Source organism: Brassica napus, chromosome C9, assembly GCF_020379485.1.
Source record: "Brassica napus cultivar Da-Ae chromosome C9, Da-Ae, whole genome shotgun sequence".
NCBI classification, from domain to species: domain Eukaryota; kingdom Viridiplantae; phylum Streptophyta; class Magnoliopsida; order Brassicales; family Brassicaceae; genus Brassica; species Brassica napus.
In genome coordinates this window covers 23,793,383-23,816,182 of record NC_063452.1, presented here as the reverse complement: position 1 = coordinate 23,816,182, position 22,800 = coordinate 23,793,383, and the positions used below count along the sequence as shown (strand labels likewise).

At 39.0% G+C, this 22,800-nt stretch overlaps 2 protein-coding genes and 1 pseudogene across 2 annotated transcripts; 1 reads left to right on the top strand and 2 right to left on the bottom strand.

The window, feature by feature from the left end:
• Positions 1 to 202: 202 nt before the first annotated feature.
• On the top strand, positions 203 to 1,532 carry LOC106416352. Its single transcript, XM_048768503.1, has one exon. The coding sequence runs from the start codon at positions 253 to 255 to the stop codon at positions 1,402 to 1,404; it is 1,152 nt and encodes a 383-aa protein (XP_048624460.1). The 5' UTR covers positions 203 to 252; the 3' UTR covers positions 1,405 to 1,532.
• A 6,972-nt stretch (positions 1,533 to 8,504) lies between these two features.
• LOC125592889 lies at positions 8,505 to 9,622 on the bottom strand (annotated as a pseudogene).
• A 6,188-nt stretch (positions 9,623 to 15,810) lies between these two features.
• On the bottom strand, positions 15,811 to 18,176 carry BNAC09G20500D (uncharacterized protein At1g66480). Its single transcript, XM_013858582.3, has 3 exons — positions 17,738 to 18,176; positions 17,228 to 17,653; positions 15,811 to 16,756 (listed from the first exon to the last, which is right to left on the bottom strand). Exons 1-3 carry the CDS (start codon positions 17,909 to 17,911, stop codon positions 16,703 to 16,705), a joined length of 654 nt encoding a protein of 217 aa, XP_013714036.1. The 5' UTR covers positions 17,912 to 18,176; the 3' UTR covers positions 15,811 to 16,702.
• Between the last annotated feature and the right edge of the window lie 4,624 nt (positions 18,177 to 22,800).

Genomic DNA, 22,800 nt, shown 5'->3' with positions numbered 1-22,800 from the left:
AGCTATTGGATACAAAATTATTATATTCGAAAGAACCGGAACAAAAAAGAACCAAACCGAATAAATTCGGATCCGAAAAGATCGCCCGAACGGACCCGAAGGCCCATGCCTACTGAAGACAAAAACAACGGCTCAGAATTACTTAAGCCACTCGTATACACTATGTATATAAGTGCATTTATGGCCCATTAGTTGATTTGTTTAAATATTTATTTAAGGCATATTTTCAGATATTTCCTAAATCGAAATCATATGAAAGCGAACATGACTTGTACACGATCCAGATCGTCTTTGGTCCTCTCAATCCTCTTCGCCGTGGTACTACTCGTACTTCCAAGTCCTTCCTCCGCCTCAAACCGCCACGTAATCAACTTCCGATCTCCAGGACTTTACCCAGAGGGACTAACCTGGGATCCATCAGGCCAACACTTCATAGTCGGATCTCTCCACAGCCGCACAATCCACTCAGTCTCCGACGCCGGCGTCGTGCAAACCCTAATCTCCGATCCCTACCTGCCGGAGAACGCTACAATCCTCGGCATCTCCGTTGACTCCTCCAACCGCCGCCTCCTCGCGGCGATCCACTGCCTCCCGCCTCTCCTCCCCTGCAGCGCCCTAGCCGCCTACGATCTCCGCAGCGGCGGCCGCCGAATCTTCCTCTCTCCTCTCCCTTCTCTCCCCGGAGACGACGCGGACATCGCCCGCGATGTCGCGAATGACGTGGCGGTTGACTACAACGGCAACGCTTACATCACCAACTCGGCGAAAAACTTCATCTGGAAAGTCAACAGCGACGGCGCGGCGGCGATCTTCTCGAGATCGCTGCTGTTTAACTCTCAGCCGGTGGCGCCGGACGCGGACGCGACTTTCCGCGATTGCGGTTTGAACGGGATCGTGTACAACAGCAAAGGGTACCTCCTGGTGGTGCAGAGCAACACGGGGAAGATGTTCAAGGTGGACGAGGAGAGCGGGACGGCGAGGATTGTGCTTCTGAACGGAAACATGGTGGCGGCTGATGGGGTGGCGAGGAGACGGAGAGACGGGACGGTTATGGTGGTGTCGCAGAAGAAGCTTTGGTATCTCAAGAGCCAAGATAGCTGGAGCGAAGGGGTGATATATGACGAGGTTGAGCTCGAGGTGGAGGGGTTTCCGACGTCGGTGACGGTGGCCGGGCACGATAGGGTGTATGTGTTGTATGGGAGAGTGATGGAAGGTATAATGAGAAGTTATAAAGATGGGGAAGAGAGGGAGTGGTTTGGGATAGAAGAGGTGTCGTCGGAGAAGGAGAGTGAGGAAGATAAGATTTGGGTTTATGTTTTGATCGGACTTGGTTTCGCTTACTTTTGTTTCTGGAGGTTTCAGATGAAGAATCTCATCACAAACATGGACAAGAAGACCACTTAGCTCTTCTTGTTTGTATTGTCAACTCTCTCTCTTTTTTTTTTTTTTTTGTAATAGGAGACCTAATACAATTCATCTTGTAGTGTAATTTGGTCGGTTTTGGACCAAATCAGAGTATTTCATTTGAGCCATCCCTCAGAAAACACTAAACCGCCACATTCAAATTCGATGCAACATAAATGTTACATTTCAGAAATTATGGAGAGGAGAGATGAGGGGCCAAATGGAATTAGACAGAGCTTGATTTATGATATTAGGCAACACATGAGCAGATGGAAGGTGTTTCAGTTCATAGAAATCTTTCCCTTTCAAAAACTCCCGTGTCACATCGACTTCGTAATAGATCAAATAATCTTGAGATGTAAAATTAGAGATATTAGAGATGGCGATCATGGATTTGGACCGCGGGCCTAGCATGTAAAAGACTGCCGCGGTATGGTATTGAGACGAGGTTTTCTAGGTCCGTAAATTTGCGGGCCTCGCGGGACAGGTTTTTACGAAACTGGATCTTTTGCAGGATGGACCGAAACGAATCATGCGGGATTACATGGACCCGCATTTTTTTTTTCATTTCTTATTTTACCTGAAAAAAAAACGAGAAAGAGAGTGAGAAGAAAGCGATTCTTGTGACTTTTCCCCCATAAAACATAAGGAGTTCTAGCGATGATGATTCGAGCTCCGGTGATGATGATTCGAGCTCCGGCGATGACGACTCCAGCTCTAGTGATGACGATTTGAGCTCTGGTGGTGTTTTGATTTGGTTTTCTCTTTTTATTACCGACAACTACGAATTGTTTTATTACAATGTGATATTTTTTGTTTAAGTTGATTGGTTTTGTTTTCAGTATTGTGAATTAGTGTTTTTCTTAAATTAAATTTGGTTACAATGGTGTTGTTTAAGAGAAAAATTAGTTGTATATCACGTCACTTGTATAATTTGGCAAAGTGATTCACGAATTTTTTTGCAATCCAAATAATTAAAAAAAGAGATCGTTTGATGAAGACATACAGCACTTGAGCCAAATTATTACAAAGACAACAACTCAATCAGATTCAAACTCAACAAAAGCTTATACTGATAACAAAAGAAGGCTTATAACTCAAGAACGCAAACACAAACGAAGCTTTGTGGCATTGATTTTGATAAGGCTTTAGTGAAGCTTAATGAGCTCTCTTCAACTCCGTTACACAACTTTTCTACTTGAACATTCATGAAAGAAGCTGTAGCAGGCGGTTTGATAAGGAGGCGTCCCGCAGGACGGCCCGCGAAGGCCTATATATTCTGCGGTACGGGGTTTGGGCCGACATTTTGAATACCGCAGCCCGCGCGGAACAGGCCCGCTGTAACCCGCTCGACGACTAACCCGCCGCGGTACGGGACGGAACGGGATGGGTAAACCTGTTAGACATCTTTATGTAAAATAGTCGTAATTTGCTATGCCAAGTGAATGGTTGGATACAGTGTTTTGAAACCCGACCCGGATCCGCAGTTGTACCGGTAAAACCGGTGATCCAGAAAAAATTCCGGTTTGGGTTTTATGAAAAATCCAATAATTAGAAATCCGTAAAAACCCACTAAAACCCGGAATCCGATACTGTGTCGAACCAATAAATAACTTTTACTTTTTTTTTAGTTTTTAATTATGTTTTATATTCTAAGATTCAAATTAACAGTTAGGTTTTTTCTTTTCAGTTTTATATTTGTGATTTTTTTATTTTGATGAAGATTTCACTATGCCACCTGAAAAAATGAAGTGAACGATGGTAGAGAAAACCAAATGTGGTTGATGTGATTTGGTGTTATTTTATTTCCGTTATTAACAATTTATTACAATGATCTTTTACTTTTGGTTTATTTTGAATTAAAATTTAATTTATTATCCATATTAGATATTTAAATATTTATGAATTTTATGTCTTGACTTTTTTAGATGTCATAACTCGTATCTTGTTACAGAAAATTTTAAATAGTCTAAATTATTTTGTATGTCAAATGAAAATAAAATATAAAAAACTAAAGTTAAGTATTTTTCTAACTCTTTTAAAACATAAAATGTGTATATATCCAAACTATTATTTTATGCTTTAAAAAACATTTAGAAAATATTAAACTATAGTTTATATATTTTTATTGTCATAGTTAATATATTATTATATAATAAAATTAATTGATTTATTAACCTGTGGTTCATCCACGGTCGATCTATTGACCCAGCAATCCGATAAGTAGTCTGGTTCAGTGTCCGGATCGGGTTTAAAAATATCGGTCGGAGAAGAGTGAAAAAAATCTTTAAAGAAGAACAAAAACATGTCCTCACTGCTGCAGCAGTGCTCATTAATCTTGCACGTCTCTTTTATGTGTGTGTATATGATTTTTTTCGTTGACTACGTAAATCAACCGCCTTACCTTTGAAATTTTACTCGCCTTTTTTTTTTCCACTATATTTTTTGTTTTCCATGTTGCAAAACTAAAGTTCTTCTTGGTAATATATCATTTCAACAAAGTGTATATCCGTACGTTTTCACACTTCGTTTGATTACAGTTTTTATGGTATGTATAGTATCTCGTGTCATATAACGCCCAAATATTTTTATATGCAAAGGAAATGAACAATATAGATACACCCTCAAATTATAAATTTTAAAGTTGCATCAAACACAAAGATTATAAGAACTTCTCTTCTTATTAAATTTAGAAACTCTTTCAAAACTAAACCTTTCAATGTGTTTCTCTTAATGGAGCATCTCTCCATGAGAACTTTTTATATAGAAAGAAGCTACATCTTTTCCTAAGGGCGAAGCTACATCTTTTCCTAATAATAATATGGAAACATTCCTAAGCTCGATATGTTTTCCTTTTTCCTTAACCCATCAAACTTCACTTTAATGAGTTAACTTGCTCCTCAAGTTAATTGGAATTATCCAACATTCTCCCCCTTAATTCCAACTTGAATCTTAGGTATGTTGATCTTCTTAACTCCGATGAACTTGCGCATTGCTTCGAACTTGATCCTTGCCAATGACTTAGTGAGTATGTTTGCCTTCTGTTCCACTCCAAGTACGTGCTTCACTTCGATAAAGTCGAACTCCACACATTCTCGAATGAAATGGTACTTCGAGAGTATGTGTTTGCTTCTACCGTGAAACACCGGGTTCTTGGTGAGGGCTATCGCTGACTTGTTGTCAATCTTCAACACGACCTTCTTGTCTTCTTTGTTCATGATCTCGACCATCAACTCCTTTAACCAAATTGCTTGTTTTGCAGCTTCCGTACCTGCCATGAACTCCGCCTCACATGAAGAGAGTGCCACTGTGGGTTGCTTGCACGATGTCCACGTGATCGGCGATGTTCCTAGGTAGAACATAAACCCTGTAGTGCTTCTTCCATCATCAACGTCTATGTTATGGTTGCTGTCACTGTAACCTGTAATCTCCGTTGTTCCATCCCGTTTGAAGAAGAGACCATACTCTGTAGTGCCCTTTATGTATCGTATTAGATGCTTCACTGCTTCTCCATGACTCTCTCTTGGACTCTGCATATATCTGCTTAATACATCAACCGAAAACGCCAAGTCCGGTCGTGTATGAAGAAGATACCTTAAGCATCCTATGATGCTTCGATACGATGTTGCATCAATCTCAGGCTCCTCCTCTGCCTTTGATACTTTCAAACTCGTGTGCATCGGAACATGAGTATAGTTACATGACTCCATCTTCGTCTTGACAAGTATACCTTGCGCGTATCCTTCTTGTTTGATGTGAATGCCATCAGCTCCTTGCGTTACTTCTATACCAAGATAGTATGTAAGCTTCCCGAGGTCTGACATCTCAAATCTTCTTGACATATCATCTTTGAATTGCTTGATAACGTTGAGTGAAGTCCCTGTTACAAACAAGTCATCAACGTATATAACTATGATCAGAAGCTCCCCCTTCTGTTTCTTTTGATATACCGCAGGTTCCTTGGTGCACTTCTTGAACTCCATCTCCTTGAGAACACGACCGAGTTTGATGTTCCAAGCTCTCGGAGCTTGACGCAAACCGTATAGTGCTTTGCTAAGTTTGTACACATGATCCTCCTTTCCTTTCTCCACAAAGCCTTCTGGTTGAGTAACGTATACATCCTCATTTAAGTCTCCATTCAGGAACGCGGTTTTCACATCTAAGTGATGGATCTCCCATCCATTAGTTGCTGCTAACGCCAAGAGTAGTCGTATGGTTTCTATCCGAGCAACTGGTGCAAATACTTCATCGAAGTCTATGCCTTGTTGTTGCATGTAACCTTTTGCAACTAGCATTGCTTTGTATTTGATCATTGTTCCATCTTCATTCCTCTTGATCTTATAGATCCACTTCAAACCTATCGGTTTCACACCTGTCGGCTTCTTGACGAGCTTCCAGGTCTTATTTTTGATGATAGATTCGATCTCTGCCTTCATTGCATCGATCCAAGCTTGTATCACTGCAGCTTCGATGTAACTTTCTGGTTCACCATCGATGGTGACCAAGAGTCTGCCACCTTCAAATTCATCAAGTAGGATGTAATCATCGAACCGCTTTGGTTTTATGATGTTACGACCATATCTTGATGTTACATGCTGGTCTTGGTTTGCATCGTTGTTCTCTGCTAGTTGCTCTTGTTCACCTGCGTCTACAACTTCTTCTTCATTATTGTTTTGCTCTTCGTGGTGTTGGTGATCTTGATGCTCATCACCATCTCCTTCTTCTGTAACATCAATATGAGGAAGCTTGAATGATCCTGGTTCTTCGTCTTCGTTTGTTGATAGTGTATACGATGCGGTGAGATGTCTAGTTACACCGTTTTCTTCACAAAAACGAATGAAATCAGAAGATGTGAACTTTCCTCCTCTATCGGTGCGAAAATTCTTGAGTTGTAGCTTCGTTTGATTCTCCATGAACTCCTTGAACATTTTGAACCGATCGAACGCTTCACTCTTCTCTCTTAGCAGCATCGTCCACATATACCTTGAGTAATCATCAATTAAGACGAATACATATCTATTGTTTGCTGGTGTTGATGGTGATATCGGACCGCACAAGTCACCATGTACCAACTCCTATGCGTGTGATGCTCGATACTTTGCTTTAGGCAGGAAAGACTTCCGAGTTTGCTTCCCAACTAAGCAGGCGTTGCACACATCTTTCTCGTGTATCACCTGAGGCATCCCTACTACCATCTCTTTGTCTACCATATTCTTCATGACTCCAAAGTTCACATGTCCTAGCCGTGCATGTCACGTCCATGTAACATCAGTTTCTTGTATTTGAAGACACTTCGGATATTCAACCTCCATTGGCGTCTTGTACAATCGGTTTGGTTGCCTTGCGACTTGTACTAATAGCCTTCCACGGGGATCTTTCAGCATCAGTAAGTCTTCTTTCATATTAACCTCACAACCCATCTTGGTTGCTTGTCCAAGACTTATGATATTGTGTTTAAGACTTGGGATGTAGTAGATATCTTTGAGTGCTCTTCTCTCCCCTGTTTTTCCGATGAACGTGATCGAACTTTTCCCAACAATCTCGACGTTTGATCCATCACCGAATTTGACTTTGCCTTTGATGCTCTCATCTAGGTTTGAGAAGAACTCTTTATTGCCTGTCATATGGTTACTTGCACCATTGTCAAGGTACCATATACTCGTATTTCCATCGCATTCATCAAACCTCTTGGAAAACACTCTCTCTTCGTTGAGGAATACTACTTCATGCATATATAATGCATCTGCTTCTTGTGTTTCCGTTAGGTTAGCTTCTTCTCTTGGTCGTGTAAGACAATGTGACACGAAGTGCCCCATCTTGTCGCATCGCCAACATCTAACCTTAGATTAGTCCTTCTTGGTCTTGTCTGAAGCTTCTCCTCCTTTATTATGACCATCAAAAACATTAGACCTTCCTTGTCCTCTTCCTCTTCCACCATAACCTCTACCTATGCCTCTTCCTCGCGAGTTGTTATGGCTTCCACTACCTTGCATATCATTCTTTCCAAACATGAGCTTCGATTGACCTTCATCTTGGGTTTCTTCTTTGATGCGTTCTTCGAAAGCCTTTAATCTCCCAACAATGTTTTCGAATCCCGTTGAATTTAGATCCAGCGCTTGTTCTAACGAAGCTACGATGTGAATGAACTTCGTTCTTGGAAGTCCCTTCAGAAACTTCTTTACCAGCTTCGATGCTTCCATTATCTCTCCTAACGCGGCTGCTCTCGATGCTAAGCCTGAAAGTTTTCATGCGTAGTCATCCACCGTGTCTGTGTCTGTCATCTTCAGTTTGTCAAACTCAGACATCAAAGTTTGTAACCTTGCTTCTCTCACGTGATCAGCACCTAGGTTACGGGATTTGATAGCTTCCCAAATCTTTTTCGATGTATCATGTTCTCCAATCTGAAGTATTAGCGCCTCCGGGACTGATTGAAAGATTAGAGCAATCGCCATATTGTTCTTCTTTGCATCGTTACTCCCTGGATCAATCGTATCCCAAACTTCGTATAAACGAAGCATCACTTTCATTCGCATCGACCATACGGTGTAGTTGGTCGATGTTAGCATCGGACATCGTATGTCCTTCTTCATCTCAAGACCTTTATCACGTGCTTGAGAATCGTCTCCCATGTTTTGATCGAAGTTACAACTCCTCTTGTAAACGACCTTCGAAACCTGGCTCTGATACCAATTAAAGTTGCATCAAACAAAAAGATTATAAGAACTTCTCTTCTTATTAGATTTAGAAACTCTCACAAAACTAAACCTTTCAATGTGTTTCTCTTAATGGAACATCTCTCCATGAGAACTCTTTATATAGGAAGAAGCTATGTCATTTCCTAAGGGCGAAGCTACATCTTTTCCTAATAATAATATGAAAACATTCCTAAGCTCGATATGTTTTTCTTTTTCCTTAACCCATCAAACTTCACTTTAATGAGTTAACTTGTTTCTCAAGTTAATTGGAATTATCCAACAAATTTATCGCTCAATTTTTTTTTCTAAAGTTCAATTATTTTCATTGCCAAGCTCTTCTGAGGACAAAACATACATTTTAGATTGCATCTCTACGAATTAGTTAGTCAAATGGACAATGATCAAGTCACTAATTTTATAACACAAATTTTATTAATTTATGTCCAAAATATATTTTGAATATGACTTTCCATTTTCAATGAGTGATCAAAATTTCTACGGATAAAATTATGAAAGATATAAATAATAAACATATGATTGATGGTCAATGAAGGAGGCATGCATGATCAAGGGCAAGCAACATAATTTTGGGCATAATAAATAAACCTCCGAATGAGAAAGAGGGCGAGAAAGAGGGCTTAGTCTACAGTGGCATGGAGAAGGTTGTGAAGGAGGAACCGGACCACGTTGGAGCTTGTTTGCAAATCAAAACCTCTTCCAATATCTTCATTATTCATCCTCCATGTCGGTAGCCTCGCATAGGTTCCTCTTGATCCGACCAAAGCTATAAAATACATCACCATAATGAACTTCCACATGATCCTCATCCTGATGTAAAACCTCGGTCTTGTGGGTCATTTATATATGGTACTGGGATTGACTCTAATTGATGGTTAATTAGTTATAGACTTAGAGGAAACGTTAAATTATTTAGTAGATATTTTGAGTTAAAATGGAAATTATGGAAATGATGGAAGCAATGTATATATGTTGAGACTGAACCTTGATTAAATCCTCCAAGAGAAGAAGAAGTGGAAGCAAGGAAGCTTGCCACACAAGAAGAAGAAAAGACCAAGGAGTCACATTGAAGAAGAATGAAGAAGTGGAAGCAAAGAGATTGCTTGCCACCCAAGGTAAAGAAGAAGAAGCAAAAGCCAACTAAAAAGAAGTCAACGAGAAGTTGAGATGTGACTTTAGTCACAAAGAATCAAGTTGAGAAGAAAAGATATTAGTTGGCCAAGATCAAGGAAGAGTGAAGTGTTGAATAAAAGCCTACCTAAGAAGAGCTAGTATATAGTTGTAAGAGTGGTTAGTAGAAGTAAGGCTAAGTTGTAATAGTGGTTAAAGTGCATGTGTAATAGTTAGAGAAAAACTACTACAAGTATGTGTTGTATTGTTGTAAGAAAAGATATCCAATTCTAATAGAAAGAAGTTGGAGAAAGATAAAATGTAAACATACAAAGAATACTCTCTTCTCTCTCTAGAAGAACAAACACCAACGAGAGAGTCAAGAGAGAAGTGTGTGCTTGTGTACAATGATACACAAGTGAGAAAATGAGAGAGTGAGTGAACAAAAACAGAGTGAGAAAGAGAAGAGCTGGCCATGCGTGAGTGAAGAGGCCAAGCCAAAATCACAACAATATAAGATATACTGATAGGGGGAGAGACTATAGTTTGATTTGAATGCTGTTTGATATTATTGAAATTTTTAAATGAAACGAAGTAGCGATGCTGCTTCTTCTAATGTTTGACTTATTCCTTACTTGTTAGTTGTTTTTTATGTTGAACTTTGTTTTTTGTCTTCTTCATTTTGCAGCCTAGCTAGGTAGAACAATTTTTTTAATTTTACTTTAACAGTTTTACACACACAACATAAACCAGCTAGTGTTACGAAAGTCAAAGAAATAAGGCAGCCGTATATGTTGAAAATATAAAAGGATGTGGGGCCCGCTGCACTATTTGCACAGTAAATTTTCTTCAATATATACGAACGTTTGCGTTCGTTTGTAAATACACCTCGGCCTTCTCTTCTCCCTCTAATAAACACTCTCTATCAGTGTTATAAATTCTACGGGTATAAAATTTTGCCCTTATTTAAATTTCTGCGATACAATAAAATACAAGTTCTTTTCATAACACGTTATCAGCACGATCACTCTGCGATTCGGTAAAATTTATTTGTATCATTTATACCCTGTTATAATGGTCGGTATACCGCCTCTACTATTATTTATATCATGTTATAATGGCCGGAATACCGCATATATTATTTACTAGTAATTTAATTTATTTATTGGTCGGCCGAGCCGCCTTATATCCTGTTTATTATTTATTGGTCGGCCGAGCCGCCTTATATCCTGTTTATTATTAATTGGTCGGCTGAGCCGCCGTATAATTTATTTATTATTATGCATTGATCGGCTGAGCCGTCGCATGATTAATTATCATAACATAAATATTTCATTGCCATAATTTTTTTTACTTTTATGAAATTTTACAGATTTGATTGACTGTTTAATACGATATTTTCAGACTGATTTTTAGTGCACTCGATTTAACCCCAACGGTCACAAAGAAATTTTTTCAAAAATTTCCCCTTTCTCCAACGGTCATGAACAGTAATTTTCATCTATAAATACAACTCATTTTCACTCTATTTCATCATCCAAAACATTTCATCTTCTCTCAAAAATTTCAAATCGCTCTCCTTGATTTTTCATTTCAAGAAAGATGATTCGCGCACTTTTGTTTTTATGTGCCATTTTTATTTGTGTTTCTATTTATGGTTTATTCGTTGGAGAATTTACTCCGAGTGAATTTAAGATGAATATCGGTTTAATTTTCTTTACATCGCTTCTCCTTGTAATTGCTTGCATGATTAATGTAAACAGTTTCTTTTAATATTAATAATATTCTAATAATTTTTATTTATATGCTTTAGAAATACAAATGACAAAAATCGAGAAACTTCAGTTTCCGGCATTGGAAGTAACTGGGACAAACTACACGGCATGGGTTACAAACATGGAGCTCCATCTAGATTCCGAGGAAATACTCGGAACAATAAAAGACGGCAATATATCAACCTCTCATGAAAAGGCTAAGGCCGTGATATTTCTGAGAAGGCATCTAGATGAAAATCTTACGCATGATTATGCGAGAACCAAAGATCCCTTAGATCTTTGGAAAGCTCTGAAGGAGAGGTTTGATAACCAAAAGAAAATTACTCTCCCCCATGCACTCGATGAGTGGAAAAATCTACGATTTCAAGATTTTGAAAAAGTGAAAACGTACAATTCCGCTATATTGAGAATAGCGGCGCAATTAGATTATTGCGGTAAGCCTGTCTCGGAAGCAGAAATGCTCGAGAAAACTTACCAAACGTTCCACAAAAATCATTATGTTCTACAAGAACAATATAGAAATTGTGGGTATACGAGGTTCTCTGAACTCGCTGTGGCGCTTATAATAGCGGAGAGAAATAATGAACTCCTCATTAAAAACCACAATGCCCGACCCACGGGAACCAAAGCATTTCCTGAGGTAAATGCAACGGATATAAAAAATCCGGAAAAAGGAAATTATTCCTATCGTGGGCGTGGTCGTGGCCGTGGTCACAATCGTGGTTTTGGTCGTGGTCGTGGTTATCGATTTAACCGCAACATGAAAGGAGTAACAACCCAAGAGGAAGGGGATCCAACACATGGAATCGATCTGATCGGGTAAAAGGGAAAGAAACCCAAGAAAACCCTACTCATAAAAATGAGAACGTCTGTTACAGATGTGGATCGAAGGGACACTGGTCTCAAGTATGTCGAACTCCTCGGCATCTATGCCAATTGTACCAAGAATCTATTAAAGGCAAGGCAAAGGAAGTAAATCTCAATGAACACCTTGTGGGTACAACATCGACATACCTCGAATCCTCTGACTTTATGGGAGATTTCGACGAGGCCACTCATCAAAATATTTGAAGTGCTTGTACTGATCAAGCTTAATAATGCCTAGTGATGCCATAAAATATTATGTATTTCACTTTCAAAATATTGTTGTATTTCAAAGTATATAATGTATAATTATTGTGTACTTGTTATTGATGAATAATATGTTTACTTATGAAAGTTTATTTTCTTTATTAATATTAACTGTGTGTTACAGAAATGGATAAGAAAGCAAATGGAACAACAACTAAACAAATTGGTAGAGAAGTTTGCATACCAGATAGTGGCACAACGCACACTATACTGAAGGATAAGAGATATTTATCTACTTTAAAGTCAGTAAAAATGACTATAAACACAATATCAGGTCCTACAGACCTGATCGAAGGAATTGGCAAGGCGAACTTTATGTTGCCTAATGGAACAAATTTTTTCCATAGATAATGCCTTATATTCTCCAAATTCTAAGAAAAATTTGTTGAGTTTCAAAGATATATACCGTCAAGGGTATAACACTCAGTCTGCAACTGAGAATGGAAAGAAGTATTTGTATATAACTTCCGAAAAATCAGGCAAAGGCCTTGTACTGGAAAAATTTCCAGAACTTCCTTCTGGATTGCATCACACTTATTGATGCTATAGAATCACATCTTGTGATAAAAAGAAATCCAGAAGATGTTACATTATGGCATGATCGCCTTGGTCATCCAGGCACTACAATGATGCGAAAAATCATTGAAAGCTCACATGGTCATTCAATAAAAACCCAAGATATATACCAAAGTAATAAAATGACATGTGATGCGTGTGCTCTTGGGAAATTAATCATAAGACCATCACCAACCAAAGTTGACAAAGAATCACCAAAGTTTTTGGAAAGAATCCAAGGTGATATTTGTGGACCAATACATCCACCGTGTGGACCATTCTACTACTTTATGGTATTAATCGATGCATCGAGTAGATGGTCACATGTTTGTTTGTTATCATCTCGAAATATGGCATTTGCGAGATTTCTAACTCAGATAATCAAATTAAGAGCACAGTTCTCAGATTATCCAATTAAAAGAGTTAGATTAGATAACGCTGGTGAATTCACATCCCAAGCTTTTAATGATTATTGTATGGTATCAGGGATTGAAGTAGAGCATTCTGTTGCTCATGTTCATACACAAAATGGTTTGGCAGAATCATTAATTAAACGGCTGCAACTAATTGCAAGGCCATTGATCATGAGATCAAAACTCCCAACCTCTGTATGGGGACATGCTATTTTGCATGCAGAAGCACTAATTCGGATAAGACCAAGTGCATACCATAGATATTCCCCATTACAGTTAGCATTTGGAAAAGAACCAAATATCTCTCATCTAAAAATCTTTGGTTGTGCGGTTTATATTCCAATAGCACCACCACAACGTACAAAGATGGGACCGCAAAGACGGTTGGGAATATATATTGGCTATGATTCTCCATCAATAATAAGATACCTAGAACCACAAACTGGTGATGTGTTTACGGCACGATTTGCCGATTGTCATTTCAATGAGAAAGAATTCCCAACTCTAGGGGGAGACAATAAACAAGTAGGAAAAGAGATCAAATGGAGTGTACCATCGTTATTACACCTTGATCCTCCTACGAAACAGTCAGAACTAGAAGTTCGACGTATCATGCATTTACAAAATATAGCAAATCAGCTACCAGATGCATTTGCTGATACCAAAATGGTAACTAAATCACATATACCCGCTGCAAATACTCCTGCTCGTATTGAAATACCACAAAATGGTGGAACGGCAGTTGATACACGTGAATCAGGAACACGTTTAAAGCGCGGTAGACCTATTGGTTCAAAGGATAAACTTCCTAGAAAACGTAAGGAATGTGAAAAGCATGATACTCCCAAAATAACAGAAAATATTTTGGACGAAGAAAATTGTGAATCTAATGACAATATAAAGCATCTTGAATCTGAAGGAAATCATGAGATTTCTATCAATTACATCCATAATGGAAAGATATGGAAACGAAATGAGATGGATGATATTGATGACGTTTTCTCATACCTTTTAGCAAAGGAAATAAATGAAGAAAACGAAGATCCAGAACCAAAGTCTGTATATGAATGTCAAAAGAGACATGACTGGATAAAATGGAAAGATGCAATTCAAGTCGAATTAGATTCGCTTAACAAACGAAATGTATTCGGACCTATTGTGCTCACACCCAAAGATGTAAAACCTGTTGGGTACAAATGGGTGTTTGTCCGAAAAAGAAATGAGAAAAACGAGATTACAAGATACAAAGCTCGTCTCGTAGCCCAAGGTTTCTCTCAAAGGCCAGGAATTGATTATGAGGAAACTTATTCTCCTGTCATGGACGCAATCACATTTAGATTCCTGATGAGCCTAGCGGCCAATGAAAATTTAGAAATGCGTCTCATGGATGTCGTTACGGCATATTTATATGGATCATTAGATACTGATATCTATATGAGAATCCCAGATGGATTTAAAATGCCAGAAACGTTAAGTTCCAAACCTAAAGAGTTATGTGCAATAAAATTGCAAAGATCATTATATGGGTTAAAACAATCTGGACGAATGTGGTATAATCGTCTCAGCGAACACTTAACAAAAGAAGGATACACGAATGATCCTATATGCCCTTGTGTTTTCATAAAGAAAAAACATCCGGATTTGTGATAATCGCGGTGTACGTTGATGATCTTAATATTATTGGAACTCAAAACGAAATCCAAAAGGCATCAAACTATCTGAAAGGAGAATTTGAGATGAAAGATCTCGGCCAGACAAAATATTGTCTAGGATTACAAATTGAGCATTCTCGAAAGGGTATATTTGTACACCAGTCTACATATACCAAACGAGTATTGAAACGCTTTAACATGGATAAAGCAACTCCTCTTAGCACCCCGATGGTCGTTAGATCACTTAATGTTGAAAATGATCCGTTTCGACCATCTGAGGAAAATGAAGAAATACTTGGTCCTGAAACTCCATATTTAAGTGCAATTGGAGCTCTTATGTATCTTGCGAATTGTACTCGACCTGACATATCTTTTGCCATTAATCTTTTAGCGAGATTCAGTTCGTCTCCTACACGAAGACATTGGAATGGAATTAAACATGTCTTTCGTTACCTTCAAGGAACAACTGATTTAGGCTTGTTTTATCCTAAAAGTTCAAAAGGTCAAATGATTGGTTTTGCAGATGCAGGTTATTTGTCAGATCCACACAAAGCTCGATCCCAGACAGGATATGTTTTTACAATTGGAGGCACCGCCATATCTTGGCGTTCTCAGAAGCAAACACTTGTTGCTACTTCTTCAAATCACGCCGAGATCATTGCACTCCATGAAGCAAGTAGAGAATGTGTATGGCTAAGATCAATAAGCCGACACATCTGTTCAAGCAGTGGGATTGACGAAAATACGGAGCCGACAATTCTATATGAAGATAACGCGGCATGTGTTGCTCAAACGAAGGAAGGATATATCAAAAGCGATAGAACCAAACATATACCTCCGAAGTTCTTCTCATACACTCAAGAGCTCGAGAAGAATAAAGAGATTGAAATAAGATATGTTCGATCATGCGACAATACAGCCGACCTCTTCACAAAATCACTCCCTACCTCGGTATTCAGAAAACACATCCATAACATTGGAATGCGTCATCAGAAGGATCTATGACTGCTTATTCGAGGGGGAGCTTACGTAGTTGTACTCTTTTTACCCTACTATGGTTTTTCCCATTGGGTTTTCCTGGAAAGGTTTTTAACGAGGCAACAAAGACGTTAAGCGAGAGCGGATAGTGACACCGGCCCCCAAGGGGGAGTGTTACGAAAGTCAAAGAAATAAGGCAGCCGTATATGTTGAAAATATAAAAGGATGTGGGGCCGCTGCACTATTTGCACAGTAAATTTTCTTCTATATATACGAACGTTTGCGTTCGTTTGTAAATACACCTCGACCTTCTCTTCTCCCTCTAATAAACACTCTCTATCAGTGTTATAAATTCTACGGGTATAAAATTTTGCCGTTATTTAAATTTCTGCGATACAATAAAATACAAGTTATTTTCACACCAGCTAGTATTTTATTGCCATAAATAGTTGTTTTTGTCGACGGCAACAAATTGTGTTTCTCACGTAATTCTATGGATGAACATGTCAAGAAAAAATAATCTCTAAATGGATGTGGTGGTAAGTCTTAAAACTTTCACATCCTTAGCCACCGCAAGTTCTGGTGGGAAACAAGTTCTGATCACTTGAGGAAGTGTTGAGAGTAATTTGGTGGATTCAAGACTAGGTTGACGAAGAATATGGTTGTAATTTAACATTTTACCCGCCAAAAAAAAAAGAATATGGTTGTACCATTAGAGATGGAGACGTTGATGTCACAATGCTTAAAGATGCGGTACAGCTGATCAATGGGATTGTCGAAACAGACGTATGTGTGTAAGATAGAAAGAAAGAAAGAAAGATGACATTCTTCTTGAGTCTAGCTACAGAGTGGGGACATGGATGAATTATTAATTCACTAGCTCTCTATCTCTGCTTTTTATGTACAAAGAAAAGCATGAAACTATGGGAAGCAGTCTGTAAATATACATATTTGTGTTTACTGGTTCAGTCTCAAGCAACGGTGATCTCATTTACTCCTCTTTCCGCCATGAAACTCACTCGTTTCTGCAAAACAATTATTTCAAGATTAATGTTATCAGGAATGTCAACCGATGTTTTGTTTTAGTTGATTTAAATCCATGCATCTTTTGTAAAGTCATGTTTTTAATATGTAAAGAGTGTATAAGTTTTTAGCAACAACAAAAAGAGTGTAAAAGCACAGCATGCAAAATTTGACCATATAAAAGATATATCCGGTAATAAGTGAATAGTTATCAACAAATAATACTAATAAATCCAAAATTGTATGCCATTCTCCAAAAGTGACGATTTCATTAATATTCTGTTATAAAAAGGTTTACATATTTAAAAGAAGTTAAATTTTGAATATAAAGACATTATTTATGTAATTAAAAATTTTATTAATGTAAACCTATAATATTCGATATTTACTTTTTGAAATAAACGAGTATAGTTTTGTCCATTTTATACTATGCACAAAGGGCAACAAACTAATCGAGAAAAAAACTAACTCACCAGACAAGACTTGACTACTCTTGTGGCGGCGGCAGTGGCAGTGGCGGGCTCCTCTCCTCCATCGCCACGTTGGAGCTTGTTCTGACGTGCTTCGTCGTTCTTCTGTTTGGCCATAAAGAGAGCGGCGATCTTCTGGGTGGCTTCCGCCTCCGTAGCTCCTTCCTTAATGAGTCTTTCCAGCTCCGCCTTGGGAATCCTCAGCTTCACTCTCACGGCTCCTCCTTCTTTCTCCTCCTCCTCCTTCGTCGTCCATCTTCCTGCGGGTTTGAGTATGGAGAGATCTGAAGAGGATCTCCGAGCAAGCATGAGGTTCTCAAGCCTGTCCTTCGCACTCATTTGAATCCCCGACCTTACCCTTCTCGGTGGACACTCCTTCACCGGTTCCACCACGAAATACAGCCGCTTCGCCACCAACCCCTGCTTCGCCTGCACCCCACAAGAATCAAAAGCCTTAGTTCTTGTATTCTTTTATCCATTAAAACATACCAAGAAATGTATATAAAAAGTTACCTCAAGTGGTTTGGCTCTAGCACCGTAGTGCTTGACGGATTCGGACTCTAACAAAACGTGGCCGGGAAAGTCTTTGAGGACCTCCTCCGCCGTCACTGGAGTTTTCAGTTTCAAAGTCTCGCCATCTATTTTCATGACTCTGGTCGTTTTCTTGCCGCCTAAACTGTTACCCATCGGTAATGATTTCTCTGACAAGAACAAAGAAATGGATAAAGATTGAAGATTGTTTCAGTTGAAGGCGGTGCGGTGTTCTCGTTGGGGTTTTAAATGATGGGGCTTGGATGACGTGCTCATGGGGTACATTGTTGAAACGTGGAAAAGGAGTCCATTCTTTTTAATTCCAATATACATGGACAAAACCTTTGACTATTACGATAGAATTTCTTTTTTTTTTTTGAAACTAGTTTACGATAGAATTACGATAGAATTTTAAAAGTAGTTATTTTAATCGAGCTTACTTTTACTATGCACAACTATATATTTTTTGTATTATTACTTGTTTGAAACGCAGATACTACTAATATATAATCGTCAAAATACATTTTTGTATCATGAGAAAGATGTTAGATGTGGTTTAATATTTCCGGTTCAGGGCTGTTGACGAAGGATTGGGCCAAGACAGGTTAATGTGGAGGCTCAGTGGAAGAGTTCATCATTTGAGAAGAGCCCAAGGGATATTTTCTGCGTTTTGGCGAGTCACACAGAGAGTGTGAGGAGACACGCCATGTGCAAAGGCCGTTGAAGATTCCCTTAGCTGGATGCTGCGAGCAGTCAAGTGGATCAGGCTAATGCAGAGTATATAAAGAAAAAGGATACAGAAGAAAAGTAGTACGTTATACCTTATATTCTAGAAAGTTCTTGAGCGGGTGAGAGAAACACGTGAGATTGGGTGTGAGATCATCTTCTTCCTCGTGTTGGTACTCTGTGTTCATAGAGATAACTTTCTGGTGAGAGACGTAAGCTTACGAGAGGTGTGAGCTGGGTGAGGGTCTCATTTTGGTATTGATCACATACTACTTGTATCATGTTTCCACGAGACGTACCAAGGCTTCGTTAACAGCCTTGCGAACTCTAAATCTCCTGTGTCTTTTACTTTCTGCAAAACAAACAAACACGAAATCGATTAGCATAAACGAAGATAAGATGAGCTAGTTAACTTGAACGATAAACGAAATCACTACAAGTGGTATCAGAGCCGTGTCTACGGTTCAGGGAGTTTCAGATCTGTGGTGATCTAGGAGTTCTCTCATAGATCTGTTCAGGTTAAGGAATCTCTTCCTGATCAGCTCTGTGTTAGGGTCACTAGTTTCAGATCTGAACATCTGTGGGATTTCTCTTGTTATCTTATTTGGTTTTCTGGTTATCTGGTATTCTTTGGATCTATCTCTGCGTTTGGATTTGTGTGTGGGTTTTCTGGTTTTCTGTGATTTCAGGTTCTGATCAAGCTTGTGATTACTGATCATGGAGCCTACGAAGGGAAGGTTTGAGGTGGACAAGTTCGATGGTGAAGGGGATTTTGCTTTGTGGAAACACAAGGTGTTAGCTCAGCTCGAGATACTTGGGTTAGATTATGTGTTACAACAGGAGGAAGTTGACATCAAAGGCAAGGGCATTGCTGATGATGATCTCGGTTTGAAGCCGAAGATGGATCCCAAGAGACTCGAGAAGGATATAAGAGTTAGAAATCTATTGAGCATGAGCCTAAGTGACATGGTGCTGAGAAAGTTCATTAAGGTGAAAACGGCTCTAGAGATGTGGAGTGCACTAGACTCTACGTACCAAATCAAGTCTTTGCCAAATAGGTTCTATCTAAAGCAACGATTCTGCAGCTATAAGATGGATGAAGATAATAATCTTGATAAGAACTTGGACGTTTTCACGAAGTTGGTGTCAGATTTGGCAAGTCTTGATGTTGAGTTAAGCGAAGAAGATCAGGCGGTCAGTCTTCTGAACAGTCTACCGAAGAGGTTTGAGCCTTTGGTACATACCTTGAAGTATGGTAGAGGACAAGATACTATATCATTAAAAGAGATCACGAGATCTGCCTACTCAATTGAGTTAGACATGAAGGCGAAAGGAAATCTCATTGGATCATCTAGTAATGAAGGTCTCTATTTTCAAGCGAGAGGCAGACCAGAGAAGAAGACAACGTCTAAAGGAAAGAAGAGCAATCGAAGCAAGTTAAGGCCAAAAGGAAAGAGAACTTGTTGGATATGTGGAGCAGGAGGTCATTTCAAGCGGGAATGTCCTAAGAGATCTCAACACCACAACCCGATAAAAGTCGAAGCCAACATTGGAAAAGCTCAAGACAGTGAGCCGGTAATGTTAACAGCATCAGATAAAGTTAACAGAGAAGGGTGGGTGCTAGATTCTGGATGCTCGTATCATATGACATACAGAAGGGACCTTATGTTTGATGTAGAAGAACTTGATGGTAGAAAGATACTGATGGGTAATGACACATTCTGTGAATTCAATGTTGTTGGGAAAGTTAAACTTTTAAATCACAACAAGGTCGTGGTGGTTCTAACAGATGTGAGGTTTTCTGCTTCTGCTAGAAGAAATCTTATTTCTCTGGGTCAGTTAGAGTCGCATGGATGTTGGTTCCAGTCTAAGAATTACAGGCTTAACGTGTTCAAAGAAGATAAAGAAGTTTTGGCTGCTAACTACATTGACACTCTGTATTTTCTTGATGGAACTCCGGTCAAAGAAGAAATGAATTCAGCTGAAGATGTTCTGGATATAACTACTTTGTGGCGCAGTGGTCTGGGTCACATGAGTGTCAAAGGGATGCAATGTTTAGTAAAAGCTAGTTTTCTGAAGAATTTTGAAGTTGCAGATAAACAAGAGTGTGAGCATTGTGTTCTTGGAAAGTTTCACAGGATATCTTTCAAGAAAAGAAAACACAATTCAGAGGAACAATTAGCCTACGTGCATTCCGATTTGTGGGGCTCTCCTTATGTCACACCTAGCTTATCTAAATGCCAATACTACATATCATTTGTAGATGATTTCTCAAAAAAGTTTGGATTTATTTTCTGAGGACGAAGGAGGAAGCTTTTTTTAAGTTTGTTGAGTGGTTGGCGCTAGTGGAGAATCAGAGTGGAAAGAATCTCAAAGCATTGAGGACTGACAACGGACTAGAGTATTGTAATAAGACGTTCGATGATTTCTGAAAGAAGAAAGGAATTTTAAGACACAAAACATGTTCTTATACGCCCCAACAAAACGGGGTTGCTGAGAGACTTAACCGATCTATACTGGAGAAAGTTAGGAGTCTGTTGAGTGAGACAGGTCTTGGTGAAGCATTCTGGGCTGAGGCGTCTTCCACAGTGGTTTACATGATTAAACACTCTCTATTCCTCTAGAGTTGAAGGTTCCTGAATAGGTCTGGACTGGAAGGGCTCATGTCTATGATCACATGAGGAGATTCGGATATTTGGTCTATTATCATGTGGATCAAGGGAAATTAAAACCTAGAGCGAAGAAGGGAGTGTTCTTGGGTTATCCACAAGGGGTTAAAGGATACAGAAATTGGAGCTGTAAAGACAAGAAGATTCTAATAAGAAGAAATGTCTCTTTTTATGAAAATGTGCTTTACAAAGACATTGGTACTGCTTCTGAATTGTCTACCAGTTCTAAGAATCTTTCTAAGTCAGGGAATCGAGTCACTTTCTTGCTCCCTTTGGATGATCAGAGTGAGTTTCAATCCGGGTCTTCATCTTCAGGTGGAGAAATCGTAGAAAATGTTAACAAAAGTGGGTTTGAAAGTGAATTTGAGAAGGAAGGATCAGCGAATGATTTGCATGATTATGTTTTAGCAAGGGATAGGCAAAGAAGAACTGTCAAGCCACCTAGTCGCTTTGATGATGCAGATGTGGCTGCCTACGCTCTTGTTATGGCTGATACGGTTGAGGAGGATGAACCTTTAACCTATGGAGAAGCTATTCGAAGTAAAAATGGGAAGAAGTGGAAAGCATCCTCTGATGAAGAGATGAACTCTTTGGAGAAAAATGAAACTTGGGATTTGATTGATAGACAAGAAGGAGAAATGACCACTGGCTGCAAATGGATTTATAAAATAAAACCTGGTGTTCTTGGAGGAGAAGACAAAAGATTTAAAGGAAGAGTTGTGGCTAAAGGATATTCTCAGGTAGAGGGAGTTGATTATAATGAAGTTTTTTTCTAGTGGTTAAGCACGTGACGATAAGACTTCTCTTATCTCTGGTGGTGAATCAAGACATGGAACTTCAGCAGTTGGATGTCAAGACCACATTTCTTCACGGAAATTTGGAAGATAGAATTCTAATGGAGCAGCCTGAGGGTTATAAGAAAGGAAACAAAGTGTGCTTATTGAGACGATCTATCTACGGCCTGAAGCAATCCCCAAGGCAGTGGAATTTGCATTTTGATACGTTTATGAAGTCTCAAGGTTTCCAAAGAAGCTTATACGATTCGTGTGCGTATCTTAAAAGCTATTGAGATGATTGTTGGACCCAATTTCGGTCAATACATTAATGGGCCACGGTCGAAGATGTGGGCCGTAAAGAACTAGAGCCCATAGCAAGCATACGAGCTCAAGACGGAGACCTCGAGGTCCCGGAGATCACGGAACAAGAGACAGCAATCGTGGAGTGGTTACGAAGATCACGAGGTCGACCTACTATAAAGAAAGAGGAACGAACATGAAGAAGGACACGTTGAAAACCCTAGAGAGAGCTACACACATACATTGACCTTGTTTTCATCCAATCTTAGATCCTTTCTTTTATCGATATTGTTTGTAACATTCGATCTAGTTCAACTCATTGTATTCGATCTTATTCATCAATAAAGTTCATTTTTACCTACTGGAAACTGATTACATCGTTGTGTTATAAAGATATCGTTGCATACATCATTTTTCTTCCCCAGATTGAACTCCCGTTCACTATTAAATACTTAGTGTAGATTTTAGGATCTACAATGGTGATATGATTTATCTATTTTCTCTACGTGGACGACATGTTGGTGGCAACTAAGGACATTAAAGAAGTTCAGAAGCTTAAGAAACTTTTGAGCAG

What these genes read in the sequence shown, in the direction of transcription:
- LOC106416352 (XM_048768503.1), top strand. Translation starts at nt 253, where the DNA reads ATGAAAGCGAACATGACTTGTACACGATCCAGATCGTCTTTGGTCCTC.
- BNAC09G20500D (XM_013858582.3), bottom strand. Translation starts at nt 17,911, where the DNA reads ATGGGTAACAGTTTAGGCGGCAAGAAAACGACCAGAGTCATGAAAATA. An exon ending in CTAGAGCCAAACCACTTGAG is followed by an intron (nt 17,654 to 17,737) that starts GTAACTTTTTAT and finishes TGTGGGGTGCAG; the next exon opens with GCGAAGCAGGGGTTGGTGGC. An exon ending in GAGTAGTCAAGTCTTGTCTG is followed by an intron (nt 16,757 to 17,227) that starts GTGAGTTAGTTT and finishes ATTGTTTTGCAG; the next exon opens with AAACGAGTGAGTTTCATGGC.